Here is a 23567-nt window from a genome sequence, read left to right on the forward strand (position 1 = left end):
GAAGATGTATTGCTATATTAGACACTGAACCTTGAGATTTTTTACCTTCTCCACATGGCAGAATATTCAAGGTTTAAATATAATAAAGCTGTTTTTTAATTGCATTTCTACTTTATACATCAAGTATGATATCTCTGAGTCTGCCAAATTTCTGATTATCTATTTTTGAAAGAAGATTAAACAAACTCTTAGTATCAAAGGCATGGTCATACTTGTTCAGGTTCATGTTGATAATAACAGGTTTTGAATTCATGTAAGTATCTGGAATTGGCCAGCATAAACCAAGATGATGGCGATGAACCTAAAAAGAGAAAAAAAGGTATTTAGATTTTAGATTTTATTACCTTCATTCACTTACAAATATTTGAGTGCCCACCATCTGCCAGGCACTATTTAAGGCTCCACTTTCTTACCCTTTTTTTTTTCATAGCTGTTCTTCTCCTGACATATTATATATTTACGTGTTACTGTCTATCTTCCCCATTAGACTGTGAGCTTCATGAAGGCACAGACATTGTTTTGTTGACTCTGTACTTCCAGCACCTGGAAACATGCCAGGAACATAATCAGGGGCTCCATAAAAATGTAATGGAGTCTGTTGCTGAGTGCAGAAGCTAGCCAATTGAAAAATATGGGTGGAGAGGCATTCTAAATATCATGGGGTAGAATGGTGCTTTTTGCTCTGATTGCAGTTACTTAAGTGTGGTTAGGACATATACAGTATGGGTATGTTTGGCAGCTGGGGGTGTACAGCAGTTCCAGAAAGTGAAGCAAGGGTCCTGTCATGAATAATCTTTATGCCACTAAGCAGTTTTATGTAGCAAAGTAACATTTTCACTTACTGTGAAGAATGGACAGAAAAGGGAGAAGACTGAAAGATAACATTTAGGAGGGTGATATAGTAAATCAAGCATGAATTTTGGCTTAACTTAAATGCCAACTGGTTGGGGAGAAGTATATATTCAATAGATCAGAATCTTTAAGAAATAATTGTATGTATGAAATAATGGAGAGGGGGTTAAAAATGCTATCTAATGTTTTGAATTGCTGGGAGTTGGGGTTGGTATGACGAAGGTCCAGTTTTGAACATTACTAATTTCAGGAACCTGTCCGAAATTGAGTAGACAAATCCAAGAGACAGAAAGGGCACAAAGTATAAACTAATTGATTCTGTAAATATTAACTGTCACCCTGGCACTTTTAACTCAAATTCTATAATCAAGTTTGGGAAATGCGGAGTTAAACTATGCTGATTATCTCAGAGAGCATTCTTGTGCAACATCCACAAGAAGGGAATATGTGCAGTTTTTCCAGACATTTTCATCAGCTTAATTCTGAAGGCCATGTAGGACAACCAAAGCCCCAGAAAATGAATCCATATTGGGAAACATTATTTTATCATATAAAGAATGGTGGCATGTGAGATGAGGAAATTAAATTTCTTTACAACACATTAGAATTAACTGCAATTTGTACAGAGTATTCTCGTGCCACTTCTACTTTGTTTTAGGAACATAAGACAAAATAATCCCACAAGCTATTTTTTGCCATTACCTTGATTAAACAGCCATCATTGCAATGCCATACTATTCCTTCAATTTTACCCTCTCTGCAACCTTCAAACCAGGATAATAGATCATTGTGCTTCAAGGTTGGTAGATTTCTTATTTGAAATGCCCCATGTGGTATAAGAAGATGTAATGGATGCTTCTTGCTTCCTAACCCTAAATGGTAAAAATTTCCATTAGGCACATAAAGGTTTCAAAAAGAAATGAGAACATTTACTTCTCCAAATAAAAAAGCCTTTTAAAGCATTTAGGAATAAATTTACCAAAAAGTTTAGTTGGTTTCCTGGAAGAGAGATATACCACAAGTGATCTCATTCAGAAGTGTCACCTTACCTCATTAAATCTAAATTTCACCTTCATATACTCTACACTAGGGGTCAGCAAGCTATGACCTGTGGGCCAAATCCAACCAAACACCTGTTTTCACAGTTTCAGTGGAACACAGTTATACCCATTCTTTTAAGTACTGTTTATGGCCTTGTTTCAGAGGTATAGCCTACAGAACCTAAGTATTTATTATCTGTACTTTTACAGACGTCTGCCAACCCCTTCTCTATACCATTAGCCAAGTTCACTTATCAATGTCTGCCAAACAGCCACACTGGATCTCTGATAACTTATATAATTACTATCATAACTTTTTTTTATTTTTGAGACAGAGAGAGACAGAGCATGAACGGGGGAGGGGCAGAGAGAGAGGGGGACACAGAATCGGAAGCAGGCTCCAGGCTCTGAGCCATCAGCCCAGAGCCCGATGCGGGGCTCGAACTCACGGACCGTGAGATCGTGACCTGAGCTGAAGTCGGACACTTAACCGACGGAGCCACCCAGGCGCCCCAGACTATCGTAACTTCTTTATACCTGCCAATCAGTCAGCTTCTGATCTCTATACAGGATTTTCCTATTCCAGCTTTAATGTCCTTGAATCCAGCTTCATCTGCCTATCAACAATGTACTCCCCAGTGCCCTCTGGACTTAGACTCCATTCGTCATAGTACAGATTCTAATGCTCATTATGCTATTCAGTGTCAATTCTTTAATTTATTCTTAGCTATTAATACTAAACTAATTACCTAGCCATGAAAAACACATAATTTTCATTCAACACAGTTCACATAAATTTTAAAAAACAAAAAGTTACACTTGAATAATTACCTTTCATAAATAGCTCTATAATGTTATCATAGGAAAGAATGAGAAGTTAATTCAACCTTTTGGATTAATGGTTAGAGTCATGAATAAATTTCTCCGTGGACATAAATAGAAATGGCTATAATTCTAAAAGCTATTTAACTCTAATTAGTCATTTTAGTGTGTGTGTTTTAAGTTGAACCCAGGAAGTTCTCTTTATAAGTGACAGTTACTGTAACTGAATAGGAAAAGGCTTCACTCACCATATGGGTTACCATTAATATTTGTTCCGATAAGCTCTAGTGTTTGTTCAAGGAGATCTGATAGCGGCACCGCACTAATTTCCAAAAGACCAGGATCATCAGGATGATGCTTCAGTACCAGGGCAACTTCAAATTCATAATTAACTACAGAGGAATGCCAGCAATACTGTTTGTTGTTTTTCTCCACTGGTACCCAACCTATCAGGCAAAGAAAACACTATTACTACATTGCTGTTCTTTGGATTTAGACGTGAGGTAATTTTTACTTTTGTTGTACATTCTCAATGTTTTTTGGATGTTTATCACACACAGATTATCATTTTTTAATCAGTGATAATGTTAGCAGTTTTACTACTCAATCACAATCATTTTTTAATAATAAGGTTATTTTTTTATTCTGTTGAGGAATTAACCTGTTTGGTGATTCAGTACAGAGCACTCAGCATTCCTTTACCAGAAAATTTACCTTTTCAAGAACTGAACCTTATTTATTTATTTTTTTAAGTTTTCTCTCCACTTTATCTCCATTTTCAAGGACAACAGACCATGTATTAAGTGTTCCACAATTCACTGCACTGTTCCAATATTCACTGAATAATGTATTGATTCCACATGTATTGAACGTTATTGCTATTCCTAACTCCTGTTACCAGAATAGGATCCTTCATTGTGGACAATTCTTTATCAAACAATCACTAGGCTACATATGCCATTGTGACCGTCGTATCTTTGGCCTTCAGTAGTCATTCAGGTGACTATAATAATCTTTACTGGTCCATTTGTCTCCAGGGAAACCCAACCTACTTTTATCATAATCCTGCTTTAAAAATTTAAATTTAGTTCTGCTGCACCCCTGCTTAACAATCAACGTCAGGATGAACTTCAGACTCCTTTAAATGAAATATAAACCCCTTTAAGATCTGAGCCCATTCCACATCTCCAGCCTCAACTTTTATAATGTCCTCCAGGGTCATACACCCTAAACATCCAGCCACAGAGAAGCATTACATAAAACTTCCAAGACTCCAAATCTCTGCTCTTCATGGGAGTTTGCCTAAGCTGACCTCTCTTTCCTGCCAGCTAACTTCCTGGTTACTAAGCTTCAGTACAGATGTCCTCTCCCCTTAGAAGCTTCCTCTAAACACCACAGGCTCATCTAGAGTTCTTCCTGTTTTCTCTGACTATACCCTGTGGATGCTTTCCTTTTAGTTCTTAAATCAGACCAATATTGCATTTCCTCTGGTGTCTAAAAGATCAAGGTTCTGATCTTCATTTCTGTATTACTAGAACCTGAGTACTCTGCACATTATAGGTACTCAAGACATAGCTGCTGAACTAAACCTTTATCTGGGGTATCTTTCCATTCAGCACACTTTTGCAAAAATTTTCACATCCCCAGAAACTATAGGTAGCAAACTAACTCAGAGAAGATTCTAAACCTGTGAGGACATTTTTAATATAAAACATCTTTATAGATTATTAATATAAATTAGATTCAGAAATTTTGTGTTATACAGATAAATACTATAAAGAACCAGATTAAAATTAAATTCTGCAATTTCTGGATCTTTTGTTCTTTTTACGAATAAAAACAAAAGCACATTTTAGAAAAGTTTTCATGATACCAGGAATGTGTCCATTTTCATCAGGCATCGGATTCCCATTTAATTGTTCTATTTCCTTCGCTGGTATCCAGCACTCTGGAACAGGTTTGAAGTCCTCCTCAACATTCCAAAAAAATTCTAAAATAGTTCAATAATTTTATATGTGGTGATGCTTTAAAAAAAAAATTTAAAAGACTGAATAAATTCAACGTGGGAACAGGTAGTAAACCCCATTCAGGTATCATAATTATTCTCCATCATCAACACCATGTGACTGCACTTCTCAGGGTTAGAGTATACTAGCACTTTAAATTTTCAATTTTGAACCCACCGCCATTAAGTAAATAGTGCATAAAACTCTAAAGTAGCCAGTGTTCCAGTATGTGTAGATTTATGATAAATTTTTAATACACTATAAGTATGTATATATAAATATATACATGAAAGAGTGGATATATAATGATTAATGTATGTATCTACTTATAAAATACTTAGAGGCATTTTAACGTAATAATTAAAAATACTGATAATCCTTTGAGATTTGTGTCTGATTTATAAAATTATGGACTTCTCTCTTAGATAACAAAACCAAAATGTGTTACTCTTTATAATATATATACATATATATATATATATATATATATATGTTTTAATAATATCAACATACTCTAATGAAGAGTCATAAAAATGTTAGGAAAACAATTTAAAATATTTTTCAATAACAATCTTTTACATAAAGATACTCAATTACAATTTTCTTCTTTTCCCTAAGTGCTTAAATTTTAAGAAGGATATAATGTGTAGAATACCACAGCAAGAAATAAGCCAAAACTATAGATTTAAGTCAGAAAAAAATGAAAAAAAAAAAAAAAAAGAAAAGAAAAAGGCTCACTAACCTTTTGAGTTTTGTTTTGAATGTAGAAAATTTTTAAATCTTTTGTCAGCTAATTTGTTAGGTTTTCTATCTAGTCGAGCCCAAAGGTATGGCTGACCTAAAAAAAAATATTAATAATAAAAGGGAAAAGTATAAGAGGCAAACAATAAAACTTATCTTGGAAGACATTTCAGTATAAAGTTTTTCAATAAACAGTAGGGTGACCTTCCCTAAAAGCAGCAATCCTAGATAACAAAGGTAAATATGTATTCTAACAGACACCGTATGTGATGTATTCTTACCAGCAGTACCTGATGTAGTAAGACTGAAGTCTTTGGTTGAAGAATGGTAAACCTGAGATAAAAGTAAATATGTAACCCTGTCATAAGGACATTCCACTGCCATATTTTATTAGCAACTAGAATTTGTGAGAAAGCTACCTCTATACTAAATGGAAACATATCCAGATTATCATATTCACACTTTTCCTGAAACGTAACTGTGTGCTGTAAGGGTTAGTTCCCAAAAATCTGTAATTAGGCTGAGCTGTTTTGCATGGCTCTGATCCCTGGTTCAAGGCATGAAACAGTGATTATTAGTGATTTGTAATCATGGACCTAAGAAGTTTCAGGCAGTGTGCCTGCATTCTTTACTTACAGCAGTGAGACGAATGAGTCTTCTACCTGGTTTTAGTAAGACTCCTGGAGGGCTCTGCGGTTGAGGCTGGTTACTTAGCAGGAAGATGCCTCTGTGACCAGCAGAATATAAAATTCCTCAGCTGAGGGGTGCCTGAGTGGCTCAGTCAGTTAACCAACCGTACAACTCTTGATTTCAGCTCAGGTCATGATCTCAGTTTAAGCCCCACTTCAGGCTCTGCACTGACAGTGTGGAGCCTGCTTAGGATTCTCTCCCTTCTCTCTCAAAATAAATAAGTTAAAAACAATAAAAATCCCCAGCTGAGACTCCATTTTGGATTCCATTACCGAAGTGTGTTCTCTTCATACATCAGTGGTTCCTGATTTGAGAAAGTGTGTCCCATTAGGACCTTGGGGGCTGGGAGCAATGGAAAGGGGGGTCGGTGGGGAGGGTACCAATAGGTGCTTTCACCTGGTCTTCCCAAACCCTTTGCTGTGATGTACATCCTTACTTTTCATGCCCTTGATAATGCTGTGTACCCTTTACCTGCAATAAACTGAGGATTTGCAATCGCTGTCATTTGGGGTCCTGCCCTGTAAGTTTTCTTTAATAATCCATTCATGCTTAACTGCCACTATTATACATCATACATAATGATGCATATTTAAGTTTTTTAATGTAAATATGAAAGCCTGAAAAATCTTTTAGTTTCTTCAAATATACTTTGAAATTATTGATTATAGTTTGTTTCAGACATTACGTATTACCTATTAACTATCCCAGTAAATAAGATGAAGAACCAGATTAAAATTATATTGTCATTTCTGGTTGAACGGACCTTTTGTTCTTTTTACTACTAAATATAAAAAACTCATTTCACTCATACCCATTAAGATGGCTACTACTACCAAACAAACATTTGTGTTGGTGAGGATGTGGAGAAACTGCAACCCTTGTGCACTGTGGATAGGAACATAAATCATGCAGCTACTATGGAAAACAGTACGGCAGTTCCTCAAAAAATTAAAAACAGAATTACTATATGAGCTAGCAATTCCACTTCTTTGAATATATACCCAAAAGAAGTGAAAGCAGGTCTCAAGGAGATATTTTCCCACCATGTTCACAGCAGCATTGTTTATAACAGCCAAAATGTGAAAGCAGCCTAAGTGTACAATGAGGGGTGAATGCCATATACATAAAACTATGTGGCACACACATAAAATTATGTGGTATATACAAACATAATGTAGTATATACACACAGTGAAATGTTACTCAGCCTTAACAATGAAGGGAATTCTGACAGGAATTACACCGCGGATGAACACTGAAATCAGCTTGTCAAAAAAAGACAAATACTGTATGATTCCAGATGTATGAGGTATCTAGAACAGTCAAAACCATAGAGACAAAGTAGAATGGTGGTTGTCAAGGACTAGATGAGGAGGAACAGTGAATTATTTAATGGGTACTGAATTTCAATTTTGCAAGATGAAGAGTTCTGCAGACAGATGGTGGTGACAGTAGTGTAACGATGAACTGTACACTTAAAATGGTTAAGATAGTAAATTGTGTTGTGTATTTTAATCACAATTAAAAATGGAAAAATATGCATTTCAGAAAAGATTTCCTGATAACAGGAATGTGTCTAGTTTACATTTAACTGTTCTGTTTGTCTTGCTGGAATGAAGAGGTCATTTCACTATCCGCAGGAAATCACAAAGATCATTTCTCCTTTCAATGCATTTTTTGTCCTTAACTGACAATTTCTATTTTAGTTTCTAGCTCTCAAAAGGCATTAAATTGAAATAAATTAGATATTGCCAATAGTAATAAAAACTAAGGAGTTGGCAGCAGAATCAGTGGCGTAAGAACAAGCTTTAGGATTAAACATAGGTTCCATCACCTATTCAGTCATTCATTAATTATATGGTCTTGGACAAATTATTTAAGTTCTCTGAAGATCGGTTTCCGTATCTGTGAAATGGAGAGGCTACTGTGCAAATTAGAGAAAACATGTATAAAGCATTTATCACATTGTCTGCCTTTAATGAGTATTAAATGTTAATTACCTTTTCCTCCCTCAAGAGAAAGATAAGTGTAACATTTGTGACTTTATTATTGTGCTATTATAGTTAGAGTGCGAAGGGTTTATGAAGGGTAAATGCCCCATTTCAGATATATATAGTTTGTAAAGTGATTAAAGATATTTGTAGGGGTGCGTGGGTGGCGTGGTCAGTTAAGCGTCCAACTTTGGCTCAGGTCACAATCTCGCGTTTCGTGGGTTTGAGCCCCTCATCGGGCTTAGAGCCTGGAACCTGCTTCGGATTCTGTGTCTCCCTCTCTCTTTGCCCCTCCCCAACTCGCACTGTCTGTCTCTCTCAAAAACAAACATTAATAATAATAATAATAATAATAATAATATTTTTGTAGTTTTATTTTACCTTTATAGTTAGTAATATAACAACATGTTCCATCCACTTTTTCTGTTGGAATTGCACTGTATATATCTGCATCTAATGCCTTGTGACTTATAGTTTCAGTTGCCAAAACTTTAAATGGCTTAAAAAAGAGAGAAAGAAAACTGGTTTAAGATCAACAGTCTCTACACCTTCACACATACTCCCACCTGAAATGTTCTTAATTTCACTATTTCTGAAGTATAATCTCCTGCTTACCTTGCAAGACAATTTAAAAACATTTGTCCCGTGAAATTCTCATGAATCACCCCTTCCTATCACAGCAATACCTGTTTTCCCACACAGATTTGCAATTATTCATGTTTCTTTATCCACCATAATGAGCTGACACCAGGAACCGTGTCCTATGCAGCACTGTATCCCTAGCACAGACTGTTCCATCATCCACTTGACAACTTGACAATTATTTGCTAAATGCCTTCTATGGGTCAAGTAAGCATTGTCCTCCATACTAGGAAATATAAAGGTTAATAAAAAAAAGAATACCTGCCTTTGGTAGAACTTTCATTTGAATGAGTGGGAAAATAGTAACAGAATGTGTAATACAATGTCAGGTATAATTTATAATTGATGCTAATAAGAAAAACAAATGGGAGTCTTTCAGCTTTAGCAGTAGTAAATTGCAAAACTTACGGTTTTCTTACTGTCAGGAAGAGCCGCCAAGACCAACAAGAATGGAGGAAAAGACAGTTTCTACGATTCCTACCAACTTTTTATCTGTAACTTATTTTTATTTCTGAGAAAGACTTAAGCCACCATTTTACAGTATAAATTAACATTCAACTTTCATGTGAAAAATACTGCACAATACTGGTGTGTACAGGTTTAAAACTAGTATGTGGAAGTACTATTTCAGAGGCACGTAGACTTAGGAAATTAGCACCATTCTGTTCCTGACTCAGTACTTTCAAGATAAAACAATGATCGGGGATTTATCACTAACTTCTGCAATTAGTAGCAGACGATATCAATTTAACCTGTGGTAGCAGAAGAGAGGAGGTTTGGCCCAACAGCAGTGTTTGTGTGTATTCAAATTTACCAAGGATCCTACAGAGGAGATTACTCTGATGGAGCTCTTGATGAGTCCCCAAATATTCCTTCCATAAGAATCAATTTTCAACCACTCTTTGCTAGCACCATGTCCAAAAGACAATATAAGATACCAAAGGGTACACAAAGTTCCCCGTCTCATTGAAGTCTTTAAACTGTGACTGGAAAAAACAAGGCATGTATGTTTGAAAAGTAATAGTAAATGTCAACTGAGTGATCCTCTACAACTTCTGGGTGGAAGAACTAACTGAGATAACTAAGATGATCAAAGATTTCAGAGAAGGTCTGATTCGAAAATCCCGGAAGTAATCCAGGCAAAGTGCACAGCCTGAGCAAAAATAGACAAGACTGTGCCCGGAGTGTTCACAGGATGAAACAGACTTTATTCAAATAGAGACTTCCCTTTAAGGAGGCAAGTCTGTCACAAACACACATGGCATTTTCTGCTGCACTGAGCCCAGGCACCTCATGGTAGGTCCAACAGGCACTTCAAGAGTAGAATGGACCTGATTAATGGGAAGCCTTGAATTACAGTTAAGGATTTGGATACTATGCTATAAATAATAGTGTAAGCTAATCTTAACTACAGAGGAACATGAACAGGGGCTTATTTTTCCGGGTGTAGGGTCCTTTTACAAACTACACGCCTCCACCCCCAACGTACAAAGTTGAGAATCACAGCTAGAGTGAATCACTACTTGGTTTGTTGTGACTAAAAAAACACAAGTTTGGCAACTACTGCTACAGACATTTAGTAGTTGACTGCAGGGTTTTGACTAGGGAAGACCCTAACAATGATCATTCTGGGTGGCAATAAAGAACGATTAGGCAGTGCCATAAACTGTGCATAAACTATTAAGAACTATAACAGCAATGGCACTAAAAAGGATGTTATAAGGCAAAAAGTGTCAAGGTAAGGAATGGAAAATTGGCACAAAAAGGTTCCAAGGTTCATTCTTTAATTCAACAAATATTCACCCAGTGCCTACTACACGTCAGGTCCTAAAAATTGGGACTAGAAACAACAAGGCAGTCTCAAAACAAGAACACATGTGCAAACGATGTAAAGGGGGGTGGGAGCCTATGCCAAACGCACATGATGAATTTTGTATGATGAGTTCAAAGTACTCAATATCTGGGGATTCTGCCATCAAGGACTTTCCTACATATTAAAGAATTACCCTGATACTGGCTACTAATCATTCACCAGTACTTACTAAGGTCCCTCGATGTGTAAAACCCAGTGCTGAGAGAAACACCCAGAGATGGGAACACTAGTTAGAATCAAGCAGGTAATTACTGGTAACAATACGTGAGATCTGATCTTTAGTGACCTAATTAGGCTAGTTGTCAACACCACCATCGTTCCTAGGTTAGAACTGGCAAAGCAAGTCTTCTACAATCTCCACTTTGTCACCACATTCTTGAAAGTAGAAAGTTTGGACTGCGGTGATTATGCGAATCTTAAAGGGTCTTCCCCAAAAAGGTGGTAACCTGAGAAAAGGAACACTATTTAAGATGTGGGATTTCAATTTCCATGAGACGGCAAGTTTGAATCGCCTCATCATAAAACTTCTCTCCTAGATTCCCTCCCTTGCAACTAACATGGTACGAGAACCTGGAGCTCGGGGAGTAGAGACCCGTATCCCAGATCTCCCCAGCGAAAATTGCAAAAAAGCTCCCGACCTGCAGGGCGGCTCTATAGCGCCCGGCAGCCCCTGAGCGGCCGCTCCACGGGGCCGCACACCTCGGTACCTGATGCTCCCTTTTGGTGGAGGGCTCCTCTTTCACCTCCGTCACAAACACACATGGCATTTTCCGCTGCACCGAACCTAGGCGCCTCATGGTAGGCCCAAAAGACAGTGCGAATGCTGAGCTCGTTTCCAAAACAGCACCCCGGCCAGGAAAGCGTCCCCTGCAAACAGCGGCCGTGCTCAAGCCACGCACACTGCGCGCCCAAGCACGGCGGCAACGCCCCCACGTCCCCCAACACCAAGCGTGGGGCGGAGACGCACGCGTAGAAGCGGCCACCTGACCGCGGCGCCTTCTGGGACTTGTAGTGCGGAACCCAAAGTACCTCCGTATGCACTCCCGCGAGCGTTGGTCCGGTGTTACCATGAACGAGATCCGTTTTCTGTGTTGTGTGTACTTAACCACACTGATGATAACTGATATAACTGATGATATTTATGAAAATTAAATGATATCAAGTTATAAGTAAAGAATCATTTCAGATGGCGATTTAACACCATTCTGGTGAAAGCTAATTGCTTGTTTTCTTTAATAAGTTCCTCATTGAAGCATTATAGAAGTTTAGAGATATCCAGAGACATTTCAAGTCCTAATGGAAACAGATTTCCCAAGAGGAGTGCTAGAAAACGCTACAATTAAAACACCTGGGAACCCACCCCTCATAGTAATACAGTTTGGATTACGCCTTATTGTGCAGCATAGTATGGTTGAAATTGGTTCTGATGTTCTTTCCTGAATGCAAAGTTTAGCATTAGACTAATCCAAAACCCGATTTCATTCTCAATTTTTTTTCATAGGAATCTCATTTATCTTCAGTATGAGCTCCAAAAGAATCCAAATGGCTTGAGTTGTTGGGAGTCAGTCAGCTGCAGAGCTAAAAACAGCTTTATTTGACTTAGTGCTTAAAAGAATATTGGAGGGTAAGTGATAAATTAATGATTGAATAAAATATTAAATATTTAGTAATAGTAGCCTTTCTGTCTTGTTGAGGCTAGTAGTCTTTACCAGTGAAGTTTTGACTACTGCCATTTTTATGTGCTTGGACAAGACCCACGTCTCATTTCTATAATTGTGTTATCGGCAAGAACCGTAGAGTCCAGCATTTTCCTGACTTAGCCCTTGGAAAAAATATCTATATATAAAAGAGGGTTTCCAAAGAATAAAATATCCACCCCCCCCCCAAAAAAGCGCTATTTTTAATTACTGGATTCACAGAGGAAGAGAAAAGAGATTTGCCATTTCAAAGTATTTACTTCCTCTTCTATCTTTTTCTCCTAGGAAAACACAAAATGGCCAAATATATATAAGGGACAGGGGCGAATAGAACACCTGATGCTGGCTGTGAGCTATTGGGACCAGACACTTAGTATCGTATAGTTAAGCACCAGTGATTTTCTGTTCTTCCAGAGGAATCCTAACAAGCATCTTGTTTCATGGGTCTCAAGGGAACAACAATTAAATAACCCTCACAACTATCAACTGCCATTTCCCAAACTGCCACAGAATCTTCTAGATCCAACATTATGTCATTTCTGAGAGGGATCATCTTCTAAAACATTCTACTTGCTGTTTGAATAGTGGCAGCAAGGCTAACCATTCCTCAGGAAACACTCTATTTCCACTGCTTTGATTTTATCAGTGCTTGGAGCAAAGCCTTTGGCTGAGACAGAGGAGCCCAGGTTAGGGGAGAGACACAGTTCCAATTCACAGTTACAAATGGGGCTCCTATTCTAATGCGTAGCAGCCAACAGCTTTGCCTGATTCTCATAAACCTGAAGAGCCAGCAAGGAGTTACTACCAGCCCCTGTACTTAGAGTGGTATTATTGGATCACAAACTGAAAGAAAGACTTTCTTCTCTGACTGATGTGTTAGTGTTCTAGCAAGCACCAAAGATGAAAGACACTCAATGTGAGTCTACCTTGGCCAACACAAAATACTTACAGAATTTTCAGGCCTACTCCCAGTGGTGGAGACAAATTTCCCATCACTCTTCATTACAGGGAGTAAAAATCCTCTTGAGTATGGTCACAGCTTTTCCTGAAAGACTAGAGTGAATTTCACATCAGGAAAGAAGTGAATAAGGGGTAAAAAAAAAAAAAAAAAAAAAAAAGAAAAAAAAAGAGAGTTTTGTTTAAAAAAAAAAAAAAAGAAGAAATTAAAGCTCCATGCTAAAGACTACCAAAATATACAGATCTATTTACTGTTCTTTGCAATAACAAAACAAAAATTCCCATCATGGTTTGACCTGTTTTTGCTGTGTCTAATGGAAATGTAATTGTCCCCAACAAACCCTGAAAGGTAAAAACCTTTTTTTTTATCCTTTCCCCTATGTTAACCATGATGTTGCATGTAATCATGCAATAATGGTGTTTGGTAACAGTATTTGGAAATAATCCATGCAGCTAAAAGCCCATAGGCAGAGAGAGAATTTATCTGGAGGAAAAGACCACTGAAAGATATTTCTTAGAGATGCTGCTCTCAGTAATTTAGGTGTTTAAAATGAATACTTTGTTGTTCTAGAGTTAGAAAATAGAGCAAAACAGAAAGCAAGATATTAAGGTTTTTTTAAAATATATATCTTTGCTAATATTTTCAAGGGTTTAGCCAAGTCTTTATTCTCTACTTCTTCACTTAAATACTACCCATTTATTTTTACTTTTTCTCTTATTTACAGTTATAGACACACAACTCTTTTCTAAATTTTAGTTTATTTTATTTCTTAGATTTTACCTTAAAGTATAGATTCAGAGAGTTCATACCAATTAGTCTGTTTTACTTAACGAAAATGGGAATCCATATATCTTTATCTTATTAATTTCCAATTCAAAGTACCTTACATTTTAAAAATACATTTTGATCTACTAAACTGTCATCTCTATGGCATCTTCTACATCACCTACTATGAATAATTTTATTAAATTTTGCTACATTTTAGTTCTTTTAGTAAAAAAAGTAAGATGAAGAAAGACCTCTAACTGCTGATTGAAATGTCTCATTCTGGGAATCAGAGTACTTCACCTTGTCTTCAACAATTCTCAAAATTTACACTCTGGAACCTTTCTGCTATAGGAAGAAGTTATTCCTCCTTTTATGATGGATGAAAAATGAGTGAATATAGCTACAAGATGAATAAATAGTCCAGCTTATTTCCAGGTACCTATTAAAATAACACAATCTGAATGATTTTTTCCCAATTCATTGGATAGCAGTAAGTATATATTTAAATAATTTTATTTATTATCTTGGAGTATAGATAGTATATTTACATATTTTAAAAATGTGGTTTTTTTTCTAAACCATATATAGAAATGAGAATTTAGAAAACAGCTATTTACTTGTGAAATACTTAATATTTTTGACTATGAAATTAGGAACTAGTTTAAGTCCCATATTCAATCAGAACATTAAAAGATAAAATATTTTATTTTTACTAGCCTATTTGGTTAATATACTAGAATTGAGAAAGAAAGACCATACAGAATTCACTAAGATAGACTGGCCTGCAGTTACGTGTGAGGTCAGTTATGATGAGCAAACAATGGATTAGGTAACAATGAGGAAAATTCTGGAAGTTTGAGTTTGTGTGCTTACTAGCAACCACATTCAACATTTCTGCAAAGCTAGAGAAGGTATCTTCTAATTTAAATTTCTTTAAGAATTATCTATTGTGTAATATACTGTCAACAGGAGGTCAGTTTTAAAGGAATACTACTGATAGCCTGAAAGACTGTGGAAAAGAAATTTTCCCCCCTTACACACTGATAGTTCTCATATTTGCATTCCTGCAATTCTTATATTAAAAAACATTGGATTAGCAGCAAGAGAGTTGAAAATGGCAGAAGTTGGGAATGACTGCTATTTCTTTTTTAATTCAACATGCATAAAGGTAAATATTGTACAATTTATGGTACTTCACATGCTTAAGCTTTTTAGTAGAATGAAGGAAGATAAGGCAATAATTTGTATTGCTGAGTCAAAATTTATTATTTTCCTGCAAAATATTATACATATTTTCAATCTGAAGTAAAAGCTTATCATGTATTTTTGACATATTGAATTTCTCTAAGGAAATTAAAATTATTATTTGTTTACAATTGTTAAATGCCTATGGATTTTTTGTCTTCATGTCTCACTTTTGCCTATATAATGGCTCATTGAGACATCAGATTTTTAATACTGAAACATATTGAAACATTGTATGGTACATCATATTGTTATGGTTAGTGTGATTCCAATCATATAAATTCAAAAAGTTAAATTCACCTTACTATCAAACTTTGTTTAATAAATCTAATTGATTTCCTATTTGAAATTTATTAACCCAATTACTGAATTTTTCCCTGTTGACATTTAACAGCAAATATATGATAACGTGGAAAAAGGAAAAGAAGTAATATAAACAAATTAGCTAAATATGAATTCAAGTTTTTAAGGCTAAAGGGGAAAAATATTTAAGAGATTAGAATTAATGGATCTCACTGAAACCAAATAAATGTAGAAACTTGGAGCTTCATGTTCATGCCAAAATGAAAGACACAATGAATGTGATTTAAAGTGTTTCATCTCTGCTAGGAAAACTGAATGGGTTCAACCTCTTTGACCATAAGAATTAATCCATTTCAATTGCCTGTCCCCTTATAATTAAACATAGAGATGATAAATAATAATAGAATTTCTATTCCATATGTGCAGAGTTTTGTCTGTTTTATTGCTGTATCCTCAAGTACTTAGCACAGTAATTTATCGGTGGTAAATTCTTACTAAATAATTAAATTATTAAATAACAATAATAATAGCAACCACAATATCTTCCTCACATAATTTTTACAATCTGTGAAGAGGGCATTTTATTCCTTTCATACAGATAAGGAAACTGAGGCACAGAAAGGGTGAGTAATGTATTAACTTTGTAACTATGGACAAGTAATGGAACCAAGAGTTCAAATACTGGTTTATCTAGCCCCTGTCCACTATCCTATACTACGAGATCCACAAATCCACTTTTAAAAAGGGGAAATAGTGGACAGGAGTAAGAGGGTAATAAAAGATAAGAAAAAAAACATGGAACATGTGCCAAAAGAGAATTCAATGGAATATTTTTGTTGTATGTGACATACCTCTCTGTCAAGAAGATAATGGCCTGCAGTTTTTCCAACTGTGGACCTATGTGTAAAAGATGCAGACAAAAAAAAAAAAAAAAAAAAAAAAAGCAATAGCATCCCATTAAAATGATCCACATTTGCTTTTGTTGGTATATAAAGATGTTTATATATGTATTGGCACAATTGTTTATCTCTGTAGACCAAGGGCATAAAGCACAGAGATTTACTGTAGCATAATGTGGTAATTCCCTAAAATTCCACAATAATATAAAGTTTAAGCTCCATTCACTTCCCCTGTAGAAACACACTTAACAGTATCTCCATAGACTAAGAAAACATTATCTAATAAAGGGATTGATTAATGGAGATCATCTTCACAATTAGAATATGACTAGTGTTTCTTAAAAACAAGACAAACAAAGAGCTGGCTTTTTCCAGAAAGAGAAATTAAATTGTTCTGTCATTGGATTGTGATTAAAACTATCACTGCTCTCATATATCTATTCTTAGTGAATCATATGGACTAACAGATAACAAAAAGTAGCAATTTATCAGTGACTTGTGGCATGTTGTACTATTTAATCGTTATATTATCAGTCTCTCACTAAAATTAAACACATTTGCTAAAATTTAGACCTATGACTTTGTTTTGTAGTATTTTTTGTGATTCTAATTTGATCTAGTCATATTTTCTTTAATTAATTAGCAACCTACTGTTGTTGAACACTAACGCCAGTATATTGAGTTTGCTATACTGTTTACTTGTTTCTTTTAGGGTTCCCAGTGCCGATTCCGACACTGTGAAGAGGCCCTTGGCAGTGACACTGTGTGCTCATTATGGAGAGAGGGAAAATGTTTAGATCCACTTTGCAGATTTAGACACATGGAAATGCAGGTAGAATTACGCACCATCATCATGTTTATTAAAAGAATCTCCCTTCAATAATATTGAAATGTACACTCTTACAACACAATAGAGAAAAAATGATTCTTTCTTCCACTACTTAATTTTAGGCACTTTGCATGTTGCTCAATTTAAATTCTTATAAAAATGGAGGACTATATTTTAGAAATATCCATTGCATCTTTTAAATAGCAGAGTTTAGAAACACTGAAAGCCAGAAAACACACATGATCCTAAATCAGTAATCGTGATAGTTTTGTCACATGTAGCACGTTGTATTTATTTTGAGTATGGCACCTGATCATTACATTTCCCCCACCTCCTTTGTCTAGCAAAACTGCAGCATTTCATGCTTCTGGGAAACTCAACCTCTTGGTTGTGTGAAGATCAGTTGTATCTTTTATCACAGCAAACCTCGAAATATCAATGGATTATTTTTGCCACCAAGTAGCAGTGAGTATATATTTTTTAATAACATGGACATATACCATATTATAATCTGGTTTTGGATTAGCAGTGCAGAATGACAGATTAAATTAAGTATGGCAAAATGAATGTGACTTAATAGCCAATGGATAATTTGGGATGACTCTAGAATCATGAGATAAGGCTTAGAATGAGCCATCAAGTAACTGCCAAGATGAAGTGAACAAAGAGCAAGTTAAACTTTCTCGGTGCACGGCTAAAGTGGACTGGATTCACCTGAAAGTGAAATGACTACTGACCTCACTAGGCAGAAGGAAATTGTGTCTCAGCAAAGCATCTTTCAACTGGAGCCAAGCTTGGCTATCATGCCTCACTGTTGCTCCCTGTGAGTGTACAGAAACCTATCTTATAAGGGGGCATGCTCTGGGCTGCACACTTCAGCTTCTAAAAGAACAGCTGTACATGTGGTTCTTCTTAAGCTTCAGTTGTGGAGAAAACGCAATCCCATTGCTGCAAAAGCTGTGGCACAATTCAATCTACATAGATAATACTGAGACTGCTTTGTGGTGAATGTCAACATAAGTTCTGGGAAGAGGATACAGAGGACATGATACCCCAAAACAGTTAGTGGCAAGAAGCTTGCTTAAGGAGTTGGGATAGTCAGTTTCCCTAGTGCTATAGCTCTGCACCAGTCTCCTGCTATGGCCAATGGAATCATTTTAGAAATGAGCTTATAGGTTATCAGTCCTTTAGGATTTGAAAAATTGGCTTCAGATAATCCTTGGAAAATGGTAAAAATTAGGTCCTCTACCTTCTTTTGGAAAACTCTGACCTCATGGCAGTCATCATATATACAATACCTTGATCAACAATTCTCTTCCTCACTAGACTGCAAACATCATAAGGATGGAGATCATAACTAGTTTCCTCACCAGTGCTCTCTGCAGTGTCTGGAGCACAGATATTCAGTAAAATTGGATGTATAGATAGATGGATGGGGGATGGACAAATGACTGGAAACTACTGGGTACCTACTGTAGTGAAAGTTATTGTACCTACTAAGTGATCAACTTCGCTTCATTGGTTTACACAGGGTATGATTTTATTTCACCAGGAATGTTGTACTAAATTCCTTCTACACATAGTTAATATTCTGCTTCTTAGTGGTCTATGATAAAATTACTATTTTTCAAACGAGTTCTTTCAGGACTAGAGGAAAACAGACTGTGTCTCTGTACAAAAGAAGGGTACAACTGACAATTATTGGGCTCCTCATTGTTAGAAATGCCCTGAGCTAAATTCTGTAGGGATTACATGTTTTTTACTCTAATTTTTAGACATAGAATCTGGTGGCTAAAGGTAACTTCTGGCTTTTCTGGAAGCCTTAATTTCTTCAACAGGTATCAAGACTGAGTCTGACTCTTAGAGTAAGCTTTCCTCTCTCTCAATAGAATCAAGACCAGATCCATGCACTGGGACCAAAGCCTAGGCATTATACCTTCATTGTAAGAGGGATAAGTGAGTTTCCTAGGCTGCTAATACCCTGCTTTCTCATACCTCCTTCCTCTATAGGCACAAGAGGGAGCCCCATATACCCATAACACCCTCCCACACACCCTCAACACACAACCCTTATCTGTTTTGAATTCACCAGGACCAATTTCATTCTGCCCTTTATTTCCACTTATCTGAGTTTATTTTTAAACAATAAAAACACTCCTGTGTGTTTATTATTTGCTCTCATACCACTACCATACAACACTTTAGATGTTGTGGATTTCTCCCACATCAATGATTTTTTTCCAAGCAACACTCTACACCACCATCTCGTATCCTACAATTCAGTTCTAACACTACTAGGAGTTAACACAGAGCCTATGGGTTGAGGGCTCCCAAAAGACTCTCCCACCCAAAAAACTACTTCAGATGTCAATCAAAAGTAGTAGATCCCCAGGCTACTCAAACTCCTAACTGGGCTACAAATTGGAGGTTTCCATGATCTCCCTCCTCAGCTTCCATCATCTGCTAGAATAGTTCACAGAACTCAGGGAGCTAATTACTTGTGTTGACCAGTTTATTTTATACTATAGGAAATCATAAAGGATACAGATGAACAGTCAGATGAAGAAGTACATAGAGTGAGGTCTGGAAGGATCCAGAGCACAGGAACTTCTATTGTGGAATTGGGGTGTGCTGTCCATATGCAGATGTGTTCACCAATTTGGAAGCTCTTCTAATCCCATATTTTTGGAATTTTTGTGGAGGCTTTTACTGTGCAGACATGATTATTAACTCAATATCCAGCCCCTCTCCCCTTCCTAGAGGATGGGGAGGAGAGGGCTGAAAGTTCTAAGCCTCTAATTATGGCTTGATCTTTCTGGTGACAACTCCCCTTCCTGAAGGTATTAGGAGCCCACCCAGAGTCATCTCTTTAGAGCAAAGGACTCTCCTATCACCCAGGAAATTTCTGAGATTTGAGTTCTATGTCAGGAAGCAGTGTCAAAAGCCAAATATTAGAACAAAAGATGCTCCCCCATACTGTTGTTATTTATGAAATTACAAGGATTTTAGGAGCTCTGTTCCAGGAACTGGTGATAGAGACCAATACATATGTTTTCTATTATTTAATATCAGTGAATACCAGAAAGCCCATCTCTCAATTGATTCATGTCTATCCTTATTTCGTCCCTTGCATCCATGCCTCCCCAACTTTCCATTATCAGCAGGATTCTTCCTCAACTTCCTCTCTGAACTTTCCCTTCATCTTCATATCTAATGTAAGCATAATTTTCTTCTCCAGACCCTACTTCTCCTGCAGCACTTTGCCAAATGGTGGCTGTTTTTTTTTCTCCCAGCTCTCAAGTAGCATTTGACCTGGAGGTGAGGTAGAAGGTTTCCTTGGTCCTTACTGCCAACTTCAAACTGCTCTCTGTCCCTTCTCCCTAAATCCATCCAGCTTGTATTTCATGCCAACAGATTATTAACAGCCAACAGTGTTGCTGGTTTTTGTTGTTGTTGTTGTTGTTTTTTTTGCCTCTGTTTACATCCATCCAGGTCTCTCCTTGTTTTTCAGAAGTCTGTACTCCTGGCTCATTGTCCTCACATTGTACTCCTGTGTCAATTCTTGGTGATTTCAATATATAAAAATATGATATGCACATCACCCTAGCCTCTCAGTTCCTCGAACTCAATTCCTCCACTGATCTTTTCTTCCCCATCTCAGTCACTCTCTCTTAGTCATAACCAAATGCTAATTACCACCACGTACCCCATGATCTCGATTACATGCATTTCACCCTATGACTTGTTTTCTATTTCAGTCCTTCCAGAATCTTGAGGTAAACAATGCTTCAAGTCCACTGGGACCTTCAATTCATCGTTTGTACCATCTTTTCATAATCCCTTACTCCCCGGATATCTTCTCGAACCTCAATCTAGTAATCTGTCCCTTGCATACAACTTCTACTCTCTTGCTACTTTCTGCCTTCACTGTACTTGCTTAGCAACCATAAACACAACTTGCCACCTACTCAGTTCCTGAATCTATCACAGCTGAACATAGCTTTGGTAAAATATGTAGGTGTGATTATTGAATTAAATTCATGACCACAGACCTCAGATGAGACCTTAATGCTGACTGCCAATCATACCACACAATACTTCCCCAGTTCTTCTATATTCTCCTACACCTTCGTTTCATACCTTCCTCCTTCCTTAAACTTCCTATCCCCCCACCCACCTTAGGTGATGACCTTACATCTGACTGAACTGAGAAACTTTAAGTAATGAGGATAGCCTCCACAAATTTCCATCTATACTCATCTATTAGAATGTGTACTTGCCTTTTCCCTACTCTTACCAAAGATGAGCGCCTAGCCAAAGGCTATCTTTCCATTTATTAACTACATCTTATCCACTCTGGTCTACTCAAGAACACTGATGCAACAAGTCTTTCCTCTGTCTTCTATATCATTTTTTTTCATTTTTATTGGATCATTCCTATCAGCATACAAGTATATATTTATTTCTCTAATTATTAGAAAAAATACTCCATTCTCTTGATTCATTCTCTCACAAGCTACAACCCCATATTTTTCTTTCCCTTTGTAGCAGTTCTCCTCAAAACGGTTGTCTATTCCTGCTGTTATCGGATCTTCCTCTCCCATTGTCTCTTAATCCTGTGTAAAAAAAAGGCTTTTCAGCCCCTTTCACCAGTGTTACACAAATCGTTAAATCCAGTGCTCAATTCTCAGTCTTTACATAATTTGAACCATTAGCAATATTTGATGCGATGCTATACTTAAAAAATTTTTTTTTCTAACGCTTGTGTACATAGTGCTCTATTTTCACTCTCCCTTGTTGATTTTTCCTCAACTTCTTACATGTGGAATGTTCTAGGAGATAGTCCTTAGTTCTCTTTTCTGTCTACTCCCTTGGTAATCTCATATCTCACATCCAATCCATACAAAAATCCTGTTTACTTTCTTAATATATCCAGAGTCTGCCTTTTCTCATCATTCCTGCTACTCCCACCCTGGGCCATGCCACTACCATCATCTGATGCCTGAATTATCGCAACAGCCTCTTAACTCTTCAACTCTTGTCCTTCTATGTCTGTTCTAAGCACAGTTGCCAGAGTGATACGCTCAGATGTCATACTTCCAGTGGCTTTTCATTTAATTCAGAGTAAAAGCAGAGTCCTTAACAGAGGCTTACATGACCCTACTTGATTTGATGCCCTGTTGACTCTGAATTTATCTTACATAACTCTTTTACTTGCTCACTCTCTCCAACCACACTAGTTCCTTTGCCTTTCCCTGCTTTAGGGGCTTTGCATGAAATGCTCTTCTGTTAATATCTTTATAGCTAATTCCTTTACCTCTTCAAGGCTTTCCACAAAAATGACCTATTAATGAGGTCTAATCTAAACACTCTTCTTGGAATGTAGTCAGCCTTATCACTTCCTCCCTACACATTTCCAATATTCCTGGCCTTGCTCTCCATTCTTTTTGAGATACACACACACACACAGACACACACACACATTTCAGATACAGTAGAAGTTCCTTGTTTACTACATCTATTGTTTCTTGTCTGACTCTGCCCTATAGAGTGAAAGTTCCATAACAGCAGGAATCTTTATTTTGTTCACGGATGAATCCCAAGCACTTAAAGAAGGAACATAATATTACCCTTCACACAGTTGCCAATTCCACCCTAGGATGTCCTGAGCAGTATGGATTTGTGTTAAGCAGGCAACTATTTTCCCTCTGCCCAGACACATTTCTGTTCTATAGGAAAGAAGATTTAATTTCTAGAACTGAATTAACAAACTTAAGGAATTAACATACTTGTTTGAGTTATGTATTGAACTACCATATCATCTGTTCATTTAAAAAATATTTCAACTCAATAAGAATAATTTGATTTTCTGTAAACCTAATCTTTCCTACAGTATTTCCAGGAACACTGATCTACCAAGGTTCACATTAACCCAAACTAGGACCATAAATCTCACCTTACACAAAATTTACAAGGTTATACCTTTATTACAATCCACCTTTTTATGTTTCAGTAAGGGCATATGACTAATAAATTCAGGGTGGGATTATGACAACTTTTTATAGTAAAATGTAAGTATCGGCTCACACATAGCACTGTGGAGTTTATGTATAGTGTTGTCTCTTAGGTTAAAATAAGGGAAAATTTAGATATTTATTTTTAGGAGCGCGAGAGAGAGAGAGAAAGCTAGCACAAGCAGGGGAGGGGCAGAG

At 36.7% G+C, this 23567-nt stretch overlaps 2 protein-coding genes across 13 annotated transcripts in view; one reads left to right on the forward strand and one right to left on the reverse strand.

Moving 5' to 3' along the window:
• Nucleotides 1-72: 72 nt before the first annotated feature.
• RLIG1 (RNA 5'-phosphate and 3'-OH ligase 1) lies at nt 73-13371 on the reverse strand. Of its 4 annotated transcripts, none has more exons than XM_058741860.1 (7): nt 13303-13371; nt 8523-8640; nt 5463-5558; nt 4588-4704; nt 2963-3160; nt 1555-1724; nt 73-301 (listed from the first exon to the last, which is right to left on the reverse strand). In XM_058741860.1, the coding sequence occupies exons 1-7, from the start codon at nt 13354-13356 to the stop codon at nt 113-115; spliced, it is 942 nt and encodes a 313-aa protein (XP_058597843.1). In that variant the 5' UTR covers nt 13357-13371; the 3' UTR covers nt 73-112. The 4 variants fall into 4 exon arrangements, with proteins under 4 accessions (XP_058597843.1, XP_058597842.1, XP_058597846.1 ...); XM_058741859.1 differs by lacking the exon at nt 13303-13371 and adding an exon at nt 11364-11497; XM_058741863.1 differs by lacking the exon at nt 13303-13371 and adding an exon at nt 11295-11465.
• C8H12orf50 (chromosome 8 C12orf50 homolog) overlaps nt 11821-23567 on the forward strand; it is a 42649-nt gene continuing 30902 nt past the window's right edge. The window contains exons 1-5 of one of the 9 annotated variants that reach the window (XM_058741854.1): nt 11821-12061; nt 12158-12280; nt 14431-14514; nt 17239-17358; nt 17700-17820. In XM_058741854.1, coding sequence (XP_058597837.1) covers nt 17347-17358; nt 17700-17820 — 133 coding nt within the window. In that variant the 5' untranslated portion in view covers nt 11821-12061; nt 12158-12280; nt 14431-14514; nt 17239-17346. Of the gene's footprint in view, nt 12062-12157; nt 12281-14410; nt 14515-14890; nt 14991-15046; nt 15248-17238; nt 17359-17699; nt 17821-23567 lie in introns of those variants that run through there. The other 8 variants (XM_058741856.1, XM_058741855.1, XM_058741857.1 and 5 more) reach the window with 8 other exon arrangements.

The sequence above is a fragment of the Neofelis nebulosa genome, chromosome 8 (assembly GCF_028018385.1).
Source record: "Neofelis nebulosa isolate mNeoNeb1 chromosome 8, mNeoNeb1.pri, whole genome shotgun sequence".
In the NCBI taxonomy this organism is placed as follows: Eukaryota; Metazoa; Chordata; class Mammalia; order Carnivora; family Felidae; genus Neofelis; species Neofelis nebulosa.

Bases quoted from the DNA above. Each gene is read 5' to 3' on its own strand.
- RLIG1 (XM_058741863.1), bottom strand. From the start codon at position 11,453: ATGAGGCGCCTAGGTTCGGTGCAGCGGAAAATGCCATGTGTGTTTGTG. The intron at 4,705-5,462 runs GTTAGTGAGCCT...GAACTATTTTAG, and splicing joins TTCAAAACAAAACTCAAAAG to AATTTTTTTGGAATGTTGAG. The intron at 3,161-4,587 runs GTATCATGAAAA...TTTGCCTGATAG, and splicing joins TGAAAATGGACACATTCCTG to GTTGGGTACCAGTGGAGAAA.